The sequence below is a fragment of the Dermochelys coriacea genome, chromosome 1 (genome assembly GCF_009764565.3).
Source record: "Dermochelys coriacea isolate rDerCor1 chromosome 1, rDerCor1.pri.v4, whole genome shotgun sequence".
NCBI classification, from domain to species: domain Eukaryota; kingdom Metazoa; phylum Chordata; order Testudines; family Dermochelyidae; genus Dermochelys; species Dermochelys coriacea.
The window spans coordinates 199,225,181-199,247,744 of NC_050068.2; the positions used below are offsets into that span (position 1 = coordinate 199,225,181).

General features: G+C 41.1%; 1 protein-coding gene across 4 annotated transcripts; it reads left to right on the plus strand.

Annotated features, from left to right (window-relative positions):
* Nucleotides 1-2,529: 2,529 nt before the first annotated feature.
* On the plus strand, nucleotides 2,530-18,551 carry TIPRL (TOR signaling pathway regulator). 4 transcript variants are annotated; one of them, XM_038380107.2, is made up of 8 exons: nucleotides 2,737-2,882; nucleotides 3,587-3,745; nucleotides 8,070-8,249; nucleotides 9,061-9,160; nucleotides 11,971-12,102; nucleotides 13,832-13,927; nucleotides 15,838-15,900; nucleotides 17,945-18,551. In XM_038380107.2, the coding sequence occupies exons 3-8, from the start codon at nucleotides 8,089-8,091 to the stop codon at nucleotides 18,092-18,094; spliced, it is 702 nt and encodes a 233-aa protein (XP_038236035.1). In that variant the 5' UTR covers nucleotides 2,737-2,882; nucleotides 3,587-3,745; nucleotides 8,070-8,088; the 3' UTR covers nucleotides 18,095-18,551. The 4 variants fall into 4 exon arrangements, with proteins under 4 accessions (XP_038236020.1, XP_038236011.1, XP_038236035.1 ...); XM_038380092.2 differs by lacking the exons at nucleotides 2,737-2,882; nucleotides 3,587-3,745 and adding an exon at nucleotides 2,530-2,627; XM_038380083.1 differs by lacking the exon at nucleotides 3,587-3,745 and having other exon boundaries at nucleotides 2,643-2,882.
* The last annotated feature ends 4,013 nt before the right edge of the window (nucleotides 18,552-22,564 follow it).

The following is a 22,564-nucleotide window of genomic DNA, read 5'->3' on the forward strand; positions in this document are numbered from 1 at the left end:
CAGACTGCAGTGTAATGGCCACTCATCATTGGCAAGGGGATAGGACCTGCTGCCTTTGCCTATCCCCGGGCTGCAGCCCCAGTATCTTTTCAAAGGCCTTCTTCAAGGCCTGCAGCCTAGCAGCAGTTTAAGGGGCTGGAGCTCCCCAGCTCCTCTTGCCCTTCCCCAGCACTGCTCCACTTCAGGTACCTTGCTCCCCTTCCCACTCACTCCAAGGCTAGAGTGAGACTTCTCCAGCTTCTGGCCCACAGCCCTCTTATCAGGGCCAACTGGGCCCTAATTGAGCTGGCCACAGCTGTGTACCATCCAAAAACATATGTAAGAAAAAGGTTTTCATGTTTTGTCACAAAGGAGTTAAGACTGTCATATCTTTAGCTCATACCTAATCTATCTCACTTTCTGTTAGCCTAATAGCTAATGTTGTTCAGAACACCACAGGACTAACAGGTACAGCCCTTCATAGCTCTCAGGAACTGCTAATGTTAAGAATTCACTAAGGCTATCTGATGTAGCTGATTCCTACAGATAGCAGTCTCACATACCACTGGTGTGAGAAAGTGTTGTCTGTAGGAATTAGCTTCATCACCTTGCAGTGTCACAGGTAGCACATTCCTAGAGTTTGCAGCAGCCACAGGTCCAACTTTGCTAAAAAGGTATTTCAAGCAGTCTCACATGTGAAACCAACTTGATAGCTTTCTTTAACAGTGTAAAAAGCCTACAAGCAATAGATGTGGTATATCTTGCCTTTAGTAAGGCTTTTGATACTGTCTCCCATGACCTTCTCATAAACAAACTAAGGAAATGAAACCTAGATGGGCATAACGATAAATAAGATGGGCATAATGAGTGGTTTCAGAGTAGCAGCCGTGTTAGTCTTTATTCGCAAAAAGAAAAGGAGTACTTGTGGTACCTTAGAGACTAACAAATTTATTTGAGCATAAGCTTTCGTGAGCTACAACTCACTTCATCGGATGCATTCAGTGGAAAATACGGTGGGGAGATTTATATAACAGAGAACATGAAACAATGGGTGTTATCATACACACTGTAAGGAGAGTGATCACTTAAGATGAGCTATTACCAGCAAGGCGGGGGAAGAAAACCTTTTGTAGTGATAATCAAGGTGGGCCCTTTCCAGCAGTTGACAAGAATGTCTGAGGAACAGTGGGGGGTCGTGGGGGGGAAATAACAAGGGGAAATAGTTTTACTTTGTGTAATGACCAATCCACTCCCAGTCTCTAATCAAGCCTAAGTTAATTGCATCCAGTTTGCAAATTAATTCCAATTCAACAGTCTCTCCTTGGAGTCTGTTTCTGAAGCTTTTTTGTTGAAGTATAGCCACTCTTAGGTCTGTGATCAAGTGACCAGAGAGATTGAAGTGTTCTCCGACTGGTTTTTGAACGTTATAATTCTTGACGTCTGATTTGTGTCCATTCATTCTTTTACATAGAGACTGTCCAGTTTGGCCAATGTACATGGCAGAGGGGCATTGCTGGCACATGATGGCATATATCACATTGGTAGATGCGCAGATGAATGAGCCTCTGATAGTGTGGCTGATGTGATTACGCTCTATGATGGTGTCCCCTGAATAGATATGTGGTCAGAGTTGGCAACGGGCTTTGTTGCAAGGATAGGTTCCTGGGTTAGTGGTTCTGTTGTGTGGTTGCTTGTGAGTATTTGCTTCAGGTTGGGGGGCTGTCTGTAAGCAAGGACTGGCCTGTCTCCCAAGATCTGTGAGAGTGATGGGCCGTCCTTCAGGATAGGTTGTAAGGAGTGGGGTTCTCCAGGGATCAGTTCTGGATATGTTTCTATTCAAAATCTTAATGATTGAGACAATGGCATAGAGAGTACACTTAAGGTCTAGAAAACATGACCTAGATAATGGCGCAGAGAGTACACTTATACAAAAAGAAAAGGAGTACTTGTGGCACCTTAGAGACTAACAAATGTATTTGAGCATAAGCTTTCGTGAGCTACAGCTCACTTCATCGGATGCATTTGATGCATCCCATAAGCTTTCGTGAGCTACAGCTCACTTCATCGGATGCATTTGATGCATCCCATAAGCTTTCGTGAGCTACAGCTCACTTCATCGGATGCATTTGATGCATCCGATGAAGTGAGCAAATGCATCCGATGAAGTGAGCTGTAGCTCACGAAAGCTTATGCTCAAATACATTTGTTAGTCTCTAAGGGGCCACAAGTCCTCCTTTTCTTTTTGCGAATACAGACTAACACGGCTGCTACTCTGAAACCTACACTTACACAGTTTGTGAAAATTTAAGGTCTAGAAAACATGACCTATGAGGGAAGATTGAAATCTGATCACAGTTTTCAAGCACCCTTCACTACACCGGGCCGTCTCCCTCGCGGATCGACCCCCCCCCCCGCACCTCTGCTCCGCGGGTTGGCACCACGGAGCCTTACACGCCCCCAGCGCCCCTCGCTCCGCGCGGCTGGGGCCCCGCCCAGCAGCAGAGACGGCCAGCGCGCGGCCAGGGGTCACTGGGAGTTTGTCACGTGACCCCGCCCTCTTTTTCATGTTCCGCGCGCCCATCTCCCTCTCTCCGTCTGCGGCGCCAGCCTCGCGTCGCGATGCCGGATTCTTTCTCGCGCGCGCCCAGGTGAGTGACCCCGGAAGCGGAAGTGCACAGAGAAGGAGGGTGGATTCCGGTTCCGGCGGCGCTGGTGCTGCGGGGAGACCGGCAACCACCTCGTTCTCCTCTCCCCGCCGCTTCCCCTTCCCGTCCCGTCCCGTCCCCTCCCGCCGGCCCCGCCATGTACCCCGTGTTCCAAAGCACCAGCCGCGACTTCACTTTCGGGCCCTGGAGACTCAACGCCGCCCGGACCCACATCATGAAATCGGCCCAGGCCGAGAGGTGGGGGCGGGGCCCGCGGGGCGGGGGGTCGTGGCCGGCGGCTCCGTTTCCAGGCCTGATTGGGGGGTGGGTTACAGACCCGGCTCGGGTTTGACCGATCGGGCCCTCCCTGGATGGTGGGCGGGGGTTGCCTGTGCCCGCTCAGCCAGTCCGGGTGCGCGGCGGGCGGGCGCCTGTGACGGGTCTGGGTTGTAAACCAGGGCGCAGGCTGTGGTTTGAGCCCAAATCCCCCTGCTGTCCACGCGCACCGAGAGAGTTCTCCTGTTGGCATAATTATACCACCCCCAGTGAGTGGCGGTAGCTATGTTGGCGGAAGAGCATCTCCTGACGACATAGAGCTGTCCACACTGGTGCTGTTGTCAGTGAAACTTAGGTCGGTTGAAGGTGTGGGGTGTTTTTTTTTTTTTTCTTCACACCACTCACTGACAAAAGTGCTGATGTAGACATAGCCTGAGTCCCCAAGCATGGGTCTCACAGACCTGGGTTTACAATGCAGTGTAGACATATCATTACCCAGCAAGAGCTAAGGTAATCGCCTAAAGAGCCACTGCAGAAAGAACTACTATGAAAAAAGAACCCCAATAAATGTAAGTCTCAAAGGGCCATCAGCTGGGGTCAAGAGTTTCTTTTGCATCATTTGTGTGATACTGTGGATCATCTTTTGATTTGAGAGGCAGGGATGTTTTTGCTTTCATCTTCCTAAGGTATTCAGGACTCTTGTTGTGGACTGTTCAACTCAGGTTTCCTTACAAATGGACCACTCGCCTGGTCACATGTGGCAACAATTTCTGTTTCTATAAAGCAGTGGGGGAAACTGCTTCCTTCAGACCGGACTAAAGTTTGTTTGAAACTTGCACGTTAAAGTAAATATAAATATTTCAGATACTAAAAGTAAAGTCTGAGCTTGTTTAGCAGTAACCGTCTTTCACAGTTTGATATCTCTGGATCTCAATCCTGTGGTAAATTAAATCTGTCAGACTTACTTCAGCTCTTCTCAGTCTCTTGCCAATCTGTGAGTTTCAGCTTGTGTTGCATTTATTTTTGTGTGATTCATTTGCTTGTTATAAACTTATTTCTTAAAAAGCTCTTTTGTATAAGGCTGTCTCATGTTGAAAAATGTTTTTTTGTGTGCGAAGCCGCCCTAAATAGATTATTGAATTGCATTTTGTAGCAAGTGTATAGTAAATGCAGGCAGATGAAATTATAAGGTTTGGACACTATTTTTCATAGTATCTAGGAGCCCTAGTCATAAAGTCCTATTGTGCTGGATACTGTACAAATGCAATGCACTTCTAGTCTGAAAAGTGACTGCAAAAATGGCACCTTGCTTATTCTATCTGCTCCTGATGTGTCTTAAGTTATAGCTGCTTGCTTTAGTGACTAAAATAACTTTTATTGCATTTTTCACCTCATAGCTCTGTACAATGATCACAATTACAGAAGAGAGAGAGAAAGAGAGATGGATTCTTGTCTTTTTAATCCTTTTGTCTGCAGAGCAGATTCATCAGAGATAGTAATACCTTGTCAGCTTTCCTGCAGTAAGCCCTACCAATGTTCCTCAAGCCTGACCTGCATGGGCCACTTGTAGGGGAGAGAATCTAATTGTAGTCTGCATTGCCCACACAGTCTTTGGCATGTCTGCTGAAACTACCCCAAAAGAGTGCCAATTGTTTGCAATGTAGATGCTTATTTTTCTCTAATTGAGATATTAACTCCTCATAGATAACTGAACACCTGCTAGATAATGAAAACGTCCATCAATTACCAATCAGAGTAGTTTAGAACTGCTAATCTAAAGATGAAAGGTTGCATCTCACTGTACTGATCCTCTGAGCTATTCTGTTTACCATATGTTTCTTCAAATGAAGCTATTTTTTTAAATGGGCAGACTGCCCATGTAGCCTTTAAGTGCTTCTGAAGCAAAGATCTCAACTCTGGTGAGTTGTTGTCTTGATAGTTCAAAAGAGTAATCCTACATTTGTTGTACAGTGCCTAGCTCAGTAGGTCCTGGTCCGTGTCTGTCCCTCCTAGGTGTTGGCACAGTAAAACTACTAATAAAAATGCAGGTTCCCCGTGCACCGTTATCTTGCTCTAAAATAATACTGGTTTCAGAGTAGCAGCCGTGTTAGTCTGTATTCGCAAAAAGAAAAGCAGTACTTGTGGCACCTTAGAGACTAACAAATTTATTAAAGCATAAGCTTTCGTGAGCTACAGCTCACTTCATCGGATGCATTTGGTGGAAAAAACAGAGGAGAGATTTATATACACACACAGAGAACATGAAACAATGGGTTTATCATACACACTGTAAGGAGAGTGATCACTTAAGATAAACCATCACCAGCAGCGGGGGGGGGGGGGGGGAGGGGAGGAGGAAATCCTTTCATGGTGACAAGCAAGGTAGGCTAATTCCAGCAGTTAACAAAAATATCAGAGGAACAGTGGGGGGGTGGGGTGGGGGGGAGAAATACCATGGGGAAATAGTTTTACTTTGTGTAATGAGTCATCCATTCCCGGTCTCTATTCAAGCCTAAGTTAATTGTATCCAGTTAGCAAATTAATTCCAATTCAGCAGTCTCTTGTTGGAGTCTGTTTTTGAAGCTTTTTTGTTGAAGGATAGCCACTCTTAGGTCTGTAATCGAGTGACCAGAGAGATTGAAGTGTTCTCCAACTGGTTTTTGAATGTTATAATTCTTGACGTCTGATTTGTGTCCATTCATTCTTTTACGTAGAGACTGTCCAGTTTGGCCAATGTACATGGCAGAGGGGCATTGCTGGCACATGATGGCATATATCACATTGGTAGATGCGCAGGTGAACGAGCCTCTGATAGTGTGTGGCTGATGTGATTAGGCCCTATGATGGTGTCCCCTGAATAGATATGTGGACAGAGTTGGCAACGGGCTTTGTTGCAAGGATAGGTTCCTGGGTTAGTGGTTCTGGTGTGTGGTTGCTGGTGAGTATTTGCTTCAGATTGGGCGCTGTCTGTAAGCAAGGACTGGCCTGTCTCCCAAGATCTGTGAGAGTGATGGATCGTCCTTCAGGATAGGTTGTAGATCCTTGATGATGCGTTGGAGAGGTTTTAGTTGGGGGCTGAAGGTGATGGCTAGTGGCGTTCTGTTATTTTCTTTGTTGGGCCTGTCCTGTAGTGAAGATGAAGATGTCATCAATGTAGCGCAAATCAGCGGCACTGCAATGGGTACCCGCATGGCCCCACAGTATGCCAACATTTTTATGGCTGACTTAGAACAACGCTTCCTCAGCTCTCGTCCCCTAATGCCCCTACTCTACTTGCGCTACATTGATGACATCTTCATCATCTGGACCCATGGAAAAGAAGCCCTTGAGGAATTCCACCATGATTTCAACAATTTCCATCCCACCATCAACCTCAGCCTGGACCAGTCCACACAAGAGATCCACTTCCTGGACACTACGGTGCTAATAAGCGATGGTCACATAAACACCACCCTATATCGGAAACCTACTGACCGCTATTCCTACCTACATGCCTCTAGCTTTCATCCAGATCATACCACTCGATCCATTGTCTACAGCCAAGCTCTACGATATAACCGCATTTGCTCCAACCCCTCAGACAGAGACAAACACCTACAAGATCTCTGTCATGCATTCCTACAACTACAATACCCACCTGCTGAAGTGAAGAAACAGATTGGCAGAGCCAGAAGAGTACCCAGAAGTCACCTACTACAGGACAGGCCCAACAAAGAAAATAACAGAACGCCACTAGCCATCACCTTCAGCCCCCAACTAAAATCTCTGCAACGCATCATCAAGGATCTACAACCTATCCTGAAGGACGACCCATCACTCTCACAGATCTTGGGAGACAGGCCAGTCCTTGCTTACAGACAGCCCCCCAGTCTGAAGCAAATACTCACCAGCAACCACACACCACACAAGAGAACCACTAACCCAGGAACCTATCCTTGCAACAAAGCCCATTGCCAACTCTGTCCACATATCTATTCAGGGGACACCATCATAGGGCCTAATCACATCAGCCACACACTATCAGAGGCTCGTTCACCTGCGCATCTACCAATGTGATATATGCCATCATGTGCCAGCAATGCCCCTCTGCCATGTACATTGGCCAAACCGGACAGTCTCTATGTAAAAGAATGAATGGACACAAATCAGATGTCAAGAATTATAACATTCAAAAACCAGTTGGAGAACACTTTAATCTCTCTGGTCACTCGATTACAGACCTAAGAGTGGCTATCCTTCAACAAAAAAGCTTCAAAAACAGACTCCAACGAGAGACTGCTGAATTGGAATTAATTTGCAAACTGGATACAATTAACTTAGGCTTGAATAGAGACTGGGAATGGATGAGTCATTACGCAAAGTAAAACTATTTCCCCATGGTATTTCTCCCTCCCACCCCACCCCCCACTGTTCCTCTGATATTCTTGTTAACTGCTGGAATTAGCCTACCTGCTTGTCACCATGAAAGGTTTTCCTCCTTCCCCCCCCTGCTGTTGGTGATGGCTTATCTTAAGTGATCACTCTCCTTACAGTGTGTATGATAAACCCATTGTTTCATGTTCTCTGTGTGTGTGTATATAAATCTCTCCTCTGTTTTTTCCACCAAATGCATCCGATGAAGTGAGCTGTAGCTCACGAAAGCTTATGCTCTAATAAATTTGTTAGTCTCTAAGGTGCCACAAGTGCTGCTTTTCTTTTTTTAAAGTAATACTGTGTGGTAAGTAGTAGTAAGGCTATGTCTACACTTAAAATGCTTCAGCGGCACAGCTGAGTGCTTCAGTGTAGACGCTTACTAAGGTGACAGGAGGGGTTTTCCAGCCACTGTAGTAAAACTGAGAGGCAGTTGTGATGTCGTTGGAAGAATTATTCCGTTTATCTAGCACTGTCTATATAGGGGTTTAGATCAGCTTAAATACATTGCTCAGGGTGATGATCTAATTAGGTCGATCTAATTTTCTAGTGTAAACCAACCACAACTGTCTACTTGTGAACTTCTCCATGTTTAAGAGAACTTCCAACAGTGTTGAGGAAGAGAGGAGACTATTGGAATATTTTGTAGTGTGAAGGGACAATGATCACTCAAATTAAACTATGCTTGTGGGCACAGTTACAAAGTCCTGCAAATGTATATTGCAACCTTATTGATTTAATCTCTTTGTCCGCATACAGATTAGCTGATGAATTGCACATGCCTTCCCTCCCAGAAATGATGTTTGGAGACAACATCCTAAGAATTCAGCATGATTATGGCTTTGGAATTGAGTTCAATGCAACAGATGCTTTAAAATGTGTAAATAACTATCAAGGTATGATTAAAGTGGCCTGTGCAGAGGAATGGCAAGAGAGCAGGTGAGCACTAATGTGATGGGGGATAAAGTGTGATATGGTGGCTAATGCAGGAGACTGGTAGCCAAGTCTCTGCCACTTACTGTGTGTTCTTGAAAGTCACTTAAGCTTTCTGTGCTTCAGTCTCCACATCTGTAAAACTGGGATAGTTATACTTGCCTGCTTCTCAGAAGTATTGTGGTTTATTTAACACTTGTCAAGGACTTGGGTTTGATTCTGCATCCATTTAAGTCACTGGAAAAATTCCTGTTTTGACTTTAATTTTGCAAGATCATGGCCTTTGACATCTTAAAGTGAAAGGTGTTATGCAAGTACAAAATGTTGCTACTGGAGGTTCCTTTTTGTAGTGCATTTAGTCTTGATACAGAATTCTACTGTGTATCAGGTGGATAGCAGTGATGTTCGCAGTATATGAAGCGAGGCACAGAAGAATCAGAACTGTACAAATGCCTAAGATACATTCTGCCAGCAGAATCCTTGGGTTGAGCAGGCAAACTTAAATTGTACAATACATGACAACGTTAAACTAAAGATTTCTGTCTAAAATCATATGAACAAAGCACTTACACTATGGGAGCTGATGCTTAGAATGGTCTTCAAAATCACTGGATAAACATGGATATTGTCAATAAGAAACAGTACTGTATAGATGTGGCCTGACACTAGTGTCTTTGCACAGGCAAAACCTCTATTTCCAGGAAGTTTTGGCTGTTTAAGGACATCAGTGTTGGGACCAGGGAATGTGTCTCTTGTATGTGGTATTGAATGTTAAACGCTTATTACAAAGTGTGTTGTTTTCTCTTCCTTTATTGAGGACTGAGGCTGAACACACAAAAGACGTAGTTAAACCATATGATTGGACCTATACGACAGACTACAAAGGAACATTATTAGGAGAAACTGTAAAGTTAAAAGTGAGTCTTTTCTCCTCATTAAATGTTCATTGCACTACATTGTGTTTCGACTTATTGAAAAACAAAGCATGCCTTCCAAAATAAGGTTGCATAGTTCTGAAGAGATCTGCTTTCAAAGTATAATTGGGGTTTATGGAGTCTTCAGTATTTTTTTTTTTTAAACAAATCACAGTTCACTTTGAATAATTTAGTGTTTGTTTTTTTTTGTTTTTTTTTTTAATTTCTGAATTATATATAAAAATGCCCCCAGAGTCCCTTGTATTTGGAATATATGCGTGTGTGGGTTCTTAATGCTTATTGGGTTACAAATGAAGTCCTGAACTCCCCAGATATATGAGGACTGAAATTCTCCTGTAATTCTGTAATACCCTAAGCATGCAGCGTGCCAGTTGCCTGTGACGTTGTACCCCAGATTTGGCTGTTAATCAGTGGTGCTGTGTTTACATACAGTAATAACTGTGTTCATACCTCATTTGTGACAACCTCTCCCCTATCGTAAGTAACCATTTTAAAGTAGCTCTGAAATATCCAGTGCATTTGCTTGATATTAACAAGCAAAAAAACCCAAAACCCTCAACACCCTACCTCTACTAGGCAGATGATTTTAGTTAATCCTCTAGCCTTACTATAGTTATTTAAAAAACCCTAAACTCTTGGGTCACTTTGGAATGAATTGTGCTATATAAATATAAAACTTCTCTTGTTGGCCAAATGGCTCTTGGCCTGGTACCTTTTCAGAGAGGGTAAAAGTGATAGCTTTGCATGTGTGTGTACAGAATGAGAGGACCTGGGAAGTGAGAAAGATGCCCAAGTTTTCTGTGCAGTTAAGGGGAAGAAGCATTTTTTTATTATCTGTTTATAAAAAAAATCTTGGTGTTCCATATAAAATATAGACGCTTACAGTACTTATAACCAAAATACTATTCAGAAATATCTAGTAATACATGTCACACTGCATGGTCTGGCTCACGATTGTGAGTGTCAACCTCAGGGCAGACTGACAAAAACAGGACACATCCCAAAATGGTGCTATGGTCTATAAATAGATTTCACCAAGCCAGCGACAAATATGAACTCCTGGATCACTACACCAGTCTTACAGTGGAGTCAGAGACAGTACCCTTAGACTCTTCAGTCTATCTTGCCCCCCAAGCGAGCTGGACTTAGTGATAAATGGTCATTTACACCAAAAATCACAAAATGTTCGGATTGCTTCCAGTCCCAAGAGGCCAGTCATTTACCCCAAATCGGTTGGTACCCTAGTTCTTACACCAAAGACAATGCAAGTAGCCAATCCTGTAAAAACTATCTAAAGGTTTAAAAAGAAATGAGTTAGTTTCAGGTTAAAGCAAGCAAACATATACGCACAAATAAGTTGCAATAAAAATCCTAAGAGTGACAGAGTTGTGATCTGTCAATTCAAAATGTCTTTCAGGCAGATCCAGAGGTAACCCCTGGGGATCTCTGTCTTCAGTTTAGTGTCTCTGACCCTGTGAGAGTTCAAACAGCAAAGAGATAGAAATGTTCATGTGTTTTTGGGCTTGTCTTCATGTATAGTGCTACAGCGGCCTAGCTGCAGCGCCTTAGTGAAGACGCTACTGCATCGACAGGAGAGCTTTGCCCATTGTCAGTTACTTCCTGAGAGATAATAGCTGTGTCAGTGGGAGAAGCTCTCCCGCCGACATAGTGCTGTCTACGGGGGGATTGGGGCGGTATCACTGCATCGGTCAGGGGTTTGGATTGCTAAAGTTATACCAATATAGGTCTGTAGTATACTCCTGGCCTTTGTTTTATTTCCTTTATTTGGCCTGCAAGTCCACTGAATGAGCTTCCTTGCACATGGCATTTCCAAGATGTGATACAGCCATTCACTAATCCTTGGTATTGCGATGTTCCTTGATGGCGCATCTGATTTTGATAGTTCTTCTGGACAGGATGGGGGAGCACTCTTATCATTTGAGTTCACAAGATTGGAGCAAACATTTTCAAAGTTATAAAGCAAGACTTGCATATTACCTGATAGCATGGAATGCAGACATTACAAATAAAATGAATTCATGAAGCAACTTGCAAACAATCTACAGACTCTAAACACTAAATACATTCTTATAAGACTTAATACCTATTTTGAGCAACACTAATACATAATGGTCTCCAGCTATGAGTTTGTCAGTTCTTAGCTAATGCCTGCAGTCTTGGCAAGAGCTGGCTCCTGGCCGGCCAGCATCACAGTACACTCAGTACTTCCCCAACTGTTTTGAAATCCAGAATTCAATCAAAACTGTTTGCAGATATTTTTTTTTTCAAGTGAAATTTAGCAAAACCCATGCTCAGCCTGCCACAATCTGCAAAATGACAGCTTATGGGAAATCCCAAACTTTGGGTTTCTAATCTTTTTTGGCCATCTTTCCTCTTGGAATTTTTAGCTTTTAGCAAATTTTTTCTATAAGAAACTCAGAGACTTTTGACTGAGCACCACAGAAGTAAAGATGTATTAAACCAGGGAGTTGGAGAGTACAGGGTTTTCAGCAGAAGACATAGTCTGCAGATATCTTATGCCAAATTATGCTAGAGAGACAAGGTGGATGAGGTAATATCTTTTATTAGACCAACTTCTGTTGGTGAGAAGAAGAGCTCTGTATAAGTTTGAAACCTTGTCTCTCTCATCAAGAGAAATTGGGCCAGTAGAATTATTTGGGCCAGTAAAAGTAACTACCTCACCCACCTGGTCTCGCTAATATACTGGGAACGACATTGCTACAACATCGCTGCCAAATTATGCTAACTATTCTTAAACTTAATTTTCCTAGGTTGTACCTACAACTGATCACATTGATACAGAGAAATTGAAAGCCCGGGAACAGATTATGTTTTTTGAAGAGGTTCTGCTGTTTGAAGATGAGCTTCATGATCATGGCGTTTCAAGCCTGAGTGTAAAAATAGTGAGTTTAATCACTTCCTAAGTACATATTCCCCCACCCCCCAAAAATCTTCTCTTGAGTTGCAGTTAAGGTAAAGTAAAAAGCAGACCTAATGTACTGTTATAGGTTTAGTTAAAACCCATTAAATTGATGAGTTGAACCCCAGGCCTTCTTTCAGGTTAAATGTAAGACAATTGTGGCCTCCAAGACAAAGGCACACTCAAGGTCACTCAGGAGTTCTAAAGACTTTGGTAGAGGTTTTTTGTTTCAGTTTAATTTTTTTTAACTGAGTACTGTTTTTGAGTAAGGGAGGAGTGTTCTGTGAGTGTGGGGAGAGGGTGAGAGATGTGCACAGAAGCTAAAGCAGAGAGAGAGTGCTAAGCAGACATAGCCTGGAACCACAGTAATGTGGCCCTGCGACATGCTGAGAGGAGAGGTTTTGGGTCAGCGTTCTGGCTGAAAGTTTGGTTTTGTGAGCAAAGAAGCAATCTCCTTTCTGGTTTTTCTGGGTTTTTTGTTTTGTTCCTCCTGCATTTGAAAAAAGAGGACTTTGTACATTCTTTGTAAATAAACAAAAATACCAGACTCCATCATGAGTGTTTTCTCCCAGTGGGAACAACCCATAGGTCCCCAAACTTTCACAAGCTGTTTGGATTCAAAGTGGTAACAGTACAATAAACTAAAATTTAAAAATTCCTTCAGTGTAAATAATCAAGGTGGTTTTAGTGTTACAGGTAAGGAACATTTCTAAAGGGGATTTACCTTGACTCTGTCCCTCTATAAAAACAGCTTGCTTCTGCAGTTTCTCACCTGCTTCACAAGGGGAGTTGAGGATTAATTGGCTGAAATTTGTAAAGCACTTTGTGAATGTTGTAGAAGTGTGTATCAATTACCATCAACATCCTAGTGTTCATTCTTTTGTTACAGAATCCTTAAATGAATAGTGGGTTGAACTGCTTGGGTTCGAGGGGTGTGCTTCCCAGCCTGGGTAGAAAGACACACACTTGCACACTAAAAATAACAGTATGGCCATGGCAGCTTGGGCAGTGGCTTTGGCTAGCCACCAGAGTACATGCCCAGAGGGCTGAGTGTGACTGTACCTGTGTGGCTAGCTCAAACTGCTGTCCATGCCACTGCGGCCACACTGCTATTTTTAGCATGCTAATATAAACCAAGCTAGTGTGTGTCTCTGCTCCTGCTGGCTCACAACTGCAGTGTCGAATTATCGTTAGGGGGTGAGGCCTGTCTTACATGATAACCTGGATCATAATATTGAGGAGTTATGTCTGTTTGGGAGACATTTAATGCTCCAACTGGCAAATATATTTAAAATGTAAGGTTTTTTTTTGTTTTGTTTTTCTTTCTAAAAACATTATCTTGTAGAAGAAAAGGATATTGGTATCAGAGGTTACAAGGAACTATCTTTTCCCCTGTCACAGCAATAGGCAGGGCAGGATCATTATAAATGTTATGTAATAATCTGTTGAATCACATTAATTATGTACATTGGTATTTTCTCCAATCTTTTGAGGCAGCTATAATAGATCATTAGGTACAGACCTTGACTGCACCATTTAATGCTCCCTGCCTCCCATTCAGTCCAGTGGAGCTTATACTCTTCACAAGACTGTGGCTTGGAACAGTCCAAGTGCTACTAGCGCTAATGATTCTGAACATCTGGCTAAATAGCTGCATATTTTACAGTAAAAATGTCATAATGTGTCAAATTAAACATCTTGCTTTTTTGCAGAGAGTAATGCCTTCCAGCTTCTTTGTATTGTTGAGGTTTTTCTTGCGCGTTGATGGTGTTCTTATCAGGATGAATGATACAAGACTTTACCATGAGGTAAACACTTATATCCCTGATGTCTGTTTCATGTTCCGCTTGGCAGAATATGGCCCGTACAGTGGTACTATCATTGTATGCAGTGGTGGTGTAGCTGTGTCCGTCCAAGGATATTAGAGAGATGAAGTGAGTGAGGTAATATCTTTTATTGAACCAACTTATATTGGTGAGAGAGACAAGCTTTTGACCTTACACAGAGCTCTTCTGCAGAACTGGGAAACTAATTCAGTGTCACAGCTAAAATGAGTAAGTTTCCCAGACCTGCAGAAGAGCTCTGTGTGAGCTTAAAAGCTTGTCACTCTCACCAACAGAAGTTGGTACAATAAAAGATATCACCTTGCCCACCTTGACTCTCTAGTGTTACTTTCTGTCGGAGGAATTTCAGAAGTCACAGCAATGCTGATGTTGGGTTAGGGAGAGTAGAGGCTAGCTGAACTGAACTTTGAATTTATTATTTTATGCATATTTATTACGGTAATGCCCAAGGACCCACTAAGAATGGAGCCCCATTGTGCTAGGCACTATACAAACACAGAGTAGTAGACAGTCCTTGACCAGAAGAGCTTATAGTTTAAACAGACAAGAGAGACAAAGGGTAAGGGAAAGAAGTGGAACATACAAAGTGAACACTATGATCTTGTTCTCTCCCAACTTCCAGGCATCTCATGTTGGCTTGTTGTGGCTCCCTGCAGCATTTGCACATCTCATTTGTTTATGTATTTTACATAATTTTCCAGTTTTTTGAGGAGGGAGTAAATTTTAGTGGCTTGCATATAAAACTGAGTCAGAATTCCCAGTTCCCTCTCTGACTCATGATATGATTTTGGGGAAGTTGGTTTTCCTCTGCTTTAGTTTCCTATCTTTAAAATGTGAATAACTTACCAAATAGGTGATACTGAAGCTTTATTACTGTCTGTAAAGCACTTTGAGATGCTTGGATAGTATGTGCTTTAGAGATCTCCTTCCTTTACTACTCTGTTAAACCAGGTAGAAAGCTATATGACCACCGGGACTGTCTAGCTGTTGCTGCAGAGGGTACTGACTATATGTGTATTGCTCAGTACAGGACATAATTCAGCATTATTTTGTGCAGCCATTTGAGTCACATGCACATAGTGACTGGCTCCATGGTAGGTAGATCATTTTGGAATAAAAGACAGCCTTCTGTGGAAGTCAAAATCCGCTCTACTGTAGGTACAAATTGAGAAATTCCCTTGGAGTCTGACTTTTCTGCTTCTCAAGACATACAGCTCCCCAGATCTGTAACCATGCATTTGGAGGAGAAGGGAACTTGTGATGGTGAGGTGCCTGTAGTACTAAATTTGACCCCTTCCTCAGTATTTAAAGGTGGGCTGCCATATTCTGCTGCTTCTTCCCTGTCTCTGTTGTTGAAAAATATCCTGGCAGGATAGATAGCTCTTTGTTGTTGCCTTGTTGCTCTATGGCAGACTTCTGGAGAGTGCTGCAGACTTGCACTTTTCTTGGGGAAATTTTTGTGATGCTGTTGCCAGACCAAGGTGCAAGAAACTCCTAAGATTGCACTTGAGCCAAAGCATCCCATGAAATGAGATCAGGGCACTTCTGGGATGAACATGATGTATTGTTTGTTCCTCCCTTCAATGCCATTGATGATGCCAATAATTGGGCTTCACCTGAGCAAAGATTGACAAATATATTAAATTATAGCTCTTGTTCTGCAGAAAAATGACTGCTGGGAGCTAGATTGAAATTGCTAAACTTCATTTTTTTTTTTTTTTCCCCACAGTAAACTTAAATTCTAGTCTCTACACTGAAAAATCTTTAGCCAACAAAATCCAGATGTATTCAAATTCAGTTTATTTACAAAGTTCGGTTCACGGAATACTAGAGAATATATTTTTGTAACTGTTTTGTCTGTTTTCTCTTATTAGGCTGACAAGCCCTACATGTTACGGGAATACACATCTAAAGAAAGCAAAATTTCAAGCTTAACGGTAATGCATTTTAAACATGTTTTCCATGTATACTAGCTTCAGTGTCTTATGACTGGTGTAGAAAGTGCCATATCAGGTCAGAGCTCTGCTTGTTTTAGCCTGGTACCTCAAGAGAGGCAAAACCCCTCCTGACCATTGTGCAGTGCTATTTGGAGGAAGATTGATTCTTGGCCCTTGTAGATAATCTGTCCATAAAGTGACATGTGGTACTAGATTACTCTTCATCTTTGTTTGAATAGTTATAAATATTAAGTTATTGATAGAATTATTCATCCACAATTTAAGACCCCATGATCTCCTGTGGCAATTAATTCTGCAGACTAGTGATTGCCTACACTGCTAGCAATATTTGAGGTCCATTTACTAGCACAGACCGATGCAGACTGGCTGATGCAAATGCTATAATTGGCCTTTAAAACTTTTAAAACCTATGGTCTTGTGCTACTAAAGTGGATTTGTACAATAGTATAAGCGCTTAGAGAGAGCTGCAAGATCTAGTTCTTAGAGGTAGGAACTAAGAGTTGGGACTACTGAGTTCTTTTCTTGACTCCACCACTGACTTGTTGTGTGACCTAGGACAAATCACTTAATGTTTCTCTGCCTCATTTTCTCCATCTGTAAAATGAGGCTAATGCTGCACTAATTTTGGGGGGATTTCTGGGGCTTTGTTTGTAAAACATTGGAGTTCCTTAGAATAAGGGATTATGCTATAAGAATGACCCTTTCTTATTCAGCATACAGTATATGATCCCTGCATATCTGAATTAAATCTGTTTAATGACAGAATCTAAGTTTGTGTTGTAGAGTCCACATAGCTAGTGGAGTGAACTGGATGCTGTTCTGCCACATGCTTCAAAATGATCATCTAAGCTACAGAATCTTTATTGCTGGTCATGATAAAGGGACAGAGCACAAATGGATTTTCCTACTTGAGTTTGCAGAGCTATCTGTTAGAAAAAAATCAGCTTTTGACTTGTAAATTGGTAACATCGGATCTAACAATCATTCAGAGTAGTATGAAACCCAGCACATTACATTAAGAGCCAGTTTAAAAATTCAGCAGCACTGTGCTTTGATAAAAGCCTGAACAGGCTGCAGTGTGGGCTGCATTCCAGCAACTTTTGAGTAATATAAGGCTTGAAGTCAGTGTTCTCAGAATAAAGAAAAGGAGTACTTGTGGCACCTTAGCGACTAACAAATTTATTTGAGCATAAGATTTCGTGAGCTACAGCTCACTTCATCGGGATGCATTCCTATTCTCAGAATAACTCTCCTTCAGACTTCTTGTAAGTAATGTGGCAGTGTAGTCTCCGGAAGCACCTGTAGAGAAGAGAGAGTTTGTGAAACGCCTCTTTCATTGAATTATCTGGTTTTAATTTAAGATGCTTGAATGAAATATTTCTAAACACTTAGAGCATTTTTGCTCTGAAAATGCAGGATTTTTTGGTGGTTCCGTTTACTGAACAGATTGATTCCCTGTGTGTATTCAGAATTCTGTCTGCTGACTTCAGTGTCTAAAACTTTTACTGGTAGCTGTATGGGGCTCTTCAGAACGAAGAGGAAGTGCACTGACATTATTAACAGAATTGTTGATGTGCTAGTCAGTTACACCTGAGCTACTCCATTGACGATGTTGGAGTCATTGGGAGACATTAAATATGGGATTCCACAATACCATTTTCAGCCACTTTTTGGAGCAGAAATTCAATTTAAAAATAAAATCAGTTTAAAAAAAAAAAAGTGAAATATAGTTTTGAGTACCCCACACTTGCCCTTGAGTGTCCCTGCCAGTTTTTATGGTCTTACAGTTATATTTTTCTATTAAATGTTTTTGTTCTGAAAGACTCACACGGAGAAGGAAAACAGAGTGTACACAACATTTAGTTAAATGCATAAAGTACATTGAATGAATAGCTGGCTGATACTGCGTCAGTGAATATTTCATACAGGTGGGAGTTTAAGTTGACTGGGTCTCTTTAAACTTTGCTTTGAAAATCTTCCTTTGTCTCTTGATTTATTTCTAACTAAAATATTTGCTCCATAGCATGTTCCACCCTCCCTGTTCACGGAGCCTAATGAGATCTCTCAGTATTTACCTGTAAAGGAGACTGTTTATGAGAAGCTAGAATTCCCAGAGAAGTTGGATCCTGAGCCTACAGCCTCATCAGAAAGCACATGCATGGAATGTAAATAAATGTGACTTTATGTGGACTTGAAATGGGCCCTCTTCTGGAGATCATATGATCACTTGACCGTTACTACTGGCGTAGTTTCACTATTTTTGGGCTAAAGATCATTTGTTTGGCTAATTTTTTTGTAGCCTTAAGGGGGCAAAAAGCTCATTTCAGACAAGTTTCACTAATGTGTATATTGTTCTTTTTTTTTTTTTTAATTATTATTTCAAACCCCTGTCTGGAATTAAAGATAGACTGGTAACAAACAGGAGAATTGCCTTGGAAAATAAACTCCTCCCATGAATAACAGTTTTTGTTCTGTTTTGAGCATTTGGCATTGCCTACATCCGCAACCACTAGCACCCTGGATCAAGAATTTTGGCTCTTGGTACAGAGAAGCTAGTGTAATTCACAAACCTGAGCAGCTTTTATTAACTGTATGTAGAATTTGTCTACAATAAAAGGTTTTGTTTCCTATGATGTATATGATGATTGACCTTCTGTTGTACATTAGAAATTTTGCTTGGCTCCCCTTGGTGTAAAATAATATACAAATTAGGTAATTTCTCTGAATTTTAATCCCAGACATTTAATTGGAGGATATTTATTCTTCCCTTGTGAATAGCTTTAAAAAGCTAGCAATATGCAAGGCATTACAATTTCAGACACATTATAAAGATATCACCTTGTTCGGGAGCCATTAACACAAAGCAGGGAAATGGCTTGAAGTTAACAGAGGCCTGCACAATGGTAAGTTTATCAAGTACCAATTCACCTGATATCTAGTGGGGCTGGACTGTCTGACAACACTAATCTGACTCTTACTTGGATTAGGTGTGCTGCTAATGTAGTATCTAGTCATTAAAATGCATTGTACTGCATCGATTTCTCAGCCAGCCCCCCAATTAGTTGGTCGTGGTCTGACAATCAAACTGCTAAATCCCAGGTATTTCAATTCCTAAAGGGTTGAGGTGTTGGTTTTTTGAGACTAGAGTTTCCCAAGCTTTAAAGGGACAATATGTTAGGTGTGAAATTTAGGTTTTATTTCTTAAATACTCCAAATCCTAATATGATTAAAAGTGTATTTGTGTGTATATTCATGATTCTGTTCCAACACAATTTATATTTTTGTGGATTTAAACATTTACTCTCTGTAGTCGTAAAACACATTGATGTGATTATAGCATGAGAACCAAGAACCTAAATTGACCAATCTGGTTTCATGCCATATTGAATGACACGCAAGAATTAAATGCAGATGATGACAAAAAGTAAATCTTAAGTGTTAAACTGATTTAATATTCCACAATGGTGGCAATAATCCAGATGAGGGAAGAAATTTTTTAATCTTATTACGAAATGTATATATTCTAATTCTTCTCTGCATCAAAATATGCAATTTAGAGTTTACCCATAGTGATGAGATATTTAGATGTTTTACAAAAAGTTAAGAAAACCATTGCAACTTAAAAACATGAAAGCTGTTTTGGTTTAAGATGACACTGAATTTTAGAGAAAGCTACTGCCATGATAGTGATGGCAGGTGTCTTTCTGAAGATTGGCTTCACTAGTGCAGTGAGGCAGTATGGTCGAGTGGAGTGAGCATGGGGCTGAAAGGCAGGAACTCCTAAGCAGTAAGCCTGGCTCTGCCACAGATTCACTGTATAACTATGGGTAGTCACTTAACCTTTCTGTGCCTCTGTTTCCCATCTATAAAATGGGGGTAATACATTCCTACCTTACTGGATTTGTGAGGATTAATTTGTAAAGTATATCAGTGCAAACTATTCCTGAATACACCTGCAGCCTTACATTTGGAAAAGACTAGCATGCAAAACAAACACATTAAATGATTTACTATCAGTTTGATTCAACTAGAGAAGAGGACTGAGTTTAAAATATAACTTACTGCTCAAAAGCTAGCTAATTTCCAGGTAGATGTTACCCAGGGAAATTTAGAGTGTGGGATGACTGAATATGTGGCCACTGAGAGGCAGGTAAACCCTCATATGCAAAAATCCCCAATTTATTCTTTCTCCAGCACCAGGCCGCAGCTACCTCCAAATTTCTTCTCCCCGCACTTGGTTCCTAGTTAAGCCCCCTATATCTAGATAAACAGGGTGAATCTGGCAGGGAAGGAATTTGACATGGAAGCAGGCACAGTAAATAAATTTGGGGGAAATATATTTAGGTCATTCAGTGCGGGGGGGGGAAAGAAGGCAAAGGATGGGAATAACAGCGAGCAAAGAGAGGGCTGTTGTGCGGGGAAGTAAATCTTACTGCATCCTTTAAGGCATATACCATTTTAGATGCCTCTTAAGAGGCTTAAAAAAATCAGACATTTTGGAGTCGTAGTTGATAGTGATGGAGAGGAGAGTTGGGATGCTGATAACATAAGGACACATATCTGTGTGCTGGCTAAAAATACTATGGTTCAGGTTTGCTCAGTGATAATGTTCAGCTCCATCACACTGAGGCAGGATGGAGGAGAAAAATCCACATATTCCATGTCTAGTATTGAGAAGGGGTATATTGCATGTTTGTTTAGCATATATTGTGTGCGTTAGCCCTTCCATTACTGCTTCTAGTGTTTTTGTGATCTGTTTAAAACAGCTGTGGAGTTCGCACTTATCTCTGAATATGTTCACATCTGATATCCATCTTTTTTGGCTACCATGCATTTAAATAGAACGTGCACCTTGGAGAAATCACAGGATCCTATTAGAAAGTTATACTTCCCTGCAAAATAAAATGCAATATGGGGTGGTTTTCTCTTCACTCTAAATGTGTTATGTTGTGTAAATACACAAGAGGCTGGGAAATCGGTGTATTGGATGCTGCTCAGATACAAGCTTCCCAGAGGAAAGAAGCAGTGCCAGTCTTAGGTGATGTGCACAGGTTGTATACCTCTGAGGGATGGGGGAAATGCTTCTCTGGCAGTTTTGTGGTCAGTTTAATATGTGATGGTCTATATTTGTAGTTGTCTATCACTAAATAAAATGTATGCAACATTTTATAGTTCTGTCTAAGTCTGAGTTTTATTAGAAAAATAAACATAAAAAGAATGCTAGTATACTTGGATGATGTATATTAACCTTTTTCAGATATTTATATCTCATGATACACCACTTTAAATATGAAAACAAATAGGGTAGCATTTCCAAAAGTGCTGCTATGTAGGGAGATGAACCCAAAGGCCTAGCTGGAGGGGCAAAAAAAAAAAAAAATGTATAAACGAAGATGGCTAGGCCTCTAACAGCCCATGGCGGGTTGAAGGCAGGATGTGATTGGTTTAATTTTTTTAAAGCAGGTGAGTGGGTTCAGGTTTCAAACATTTGGGAAGTATTGTATTAGAGCATAACTTTCAGAGGTGATGAACACTCCTGGCTTCCTTAGAAGTCAGCCTGAGCTGGAGTTCTTAGCACATCTGACCTTTCCACTCTCCAAGAACTGATGCAAATTGTGTATACATGTTGAAATTTAAAACTCACATTCGCGCTAAATGTTCAGGGATAACACTGTGAAACCAAAGCAGTCTAAAGAATCACAATACTGCATCTCAGTGAATCTTGAAAAAATTAGGGCTGTCAAGCAGTTAAAAAAATTAATCATGAGATTAAAAAAAATCATGATTAATTGCAGTGTTAAACAAGAGTAGAATATCATTTATTTAAATACTTTGGGATGTTTTACTACATTTTCAAATATATTGACTTCAATTACAACAGAATACAAAGTGCACAGTGCTCACTTTATTTTTTATTACAAATATTTGCACTGTAAAAAACATAAACAAAATAAATAGTATTTTTCAGTTAATCTCCTAGAAATACTGTAGTGCAATCTCTTTATGGTGAAAGTGCAACCACAAATGTAGACTTTTTTTTTAACATAACTGTACTCAAAAACAAAATAGTGTAAAACCTTAGAGCCTACAAGTCTACTCAGGCCTCTTTTTTGTTCAGCCAATTGCTAAGACAAACAAGTTTGTTTACATCTATGGGAGATAATGCTGCCCGCTTCTTATTTACAATGTCACCTGAAAGTGAGAACAGGCATGTTTAGCATATCTGGCATATAAATACCTTGCAATGCCGGCTGCAAAAGTGCCATGCGAACACCTGTTCTCACTTTCAGGTGACATAAATAAGAAGTGGGCAGCATTATTGCCCATAAATGTAAACAAACTTGTTTGTCTTAGTGATTGGCTCAACAAGAAATAGGACTGAGTGGACTTACTGGCTCAAAAACAAAACAATGTAAAACTTTAGAGTGCAGTTATGTAACAAAAAATCTACATTTGTAAGTTGCACTTTCAGAATAAAGAGATTACACTACAGTACTTGTCTGAGGTGAATTGAAACATACTGTTTTTAATCACAAATAATATTAAGTGAGCACTACACACTCTGTTGTAACTGGCATTGATATATTTGAAAATAAAATAAAATCAAATATGTAATAAATTTAAATTGGTATTCTATTAACAG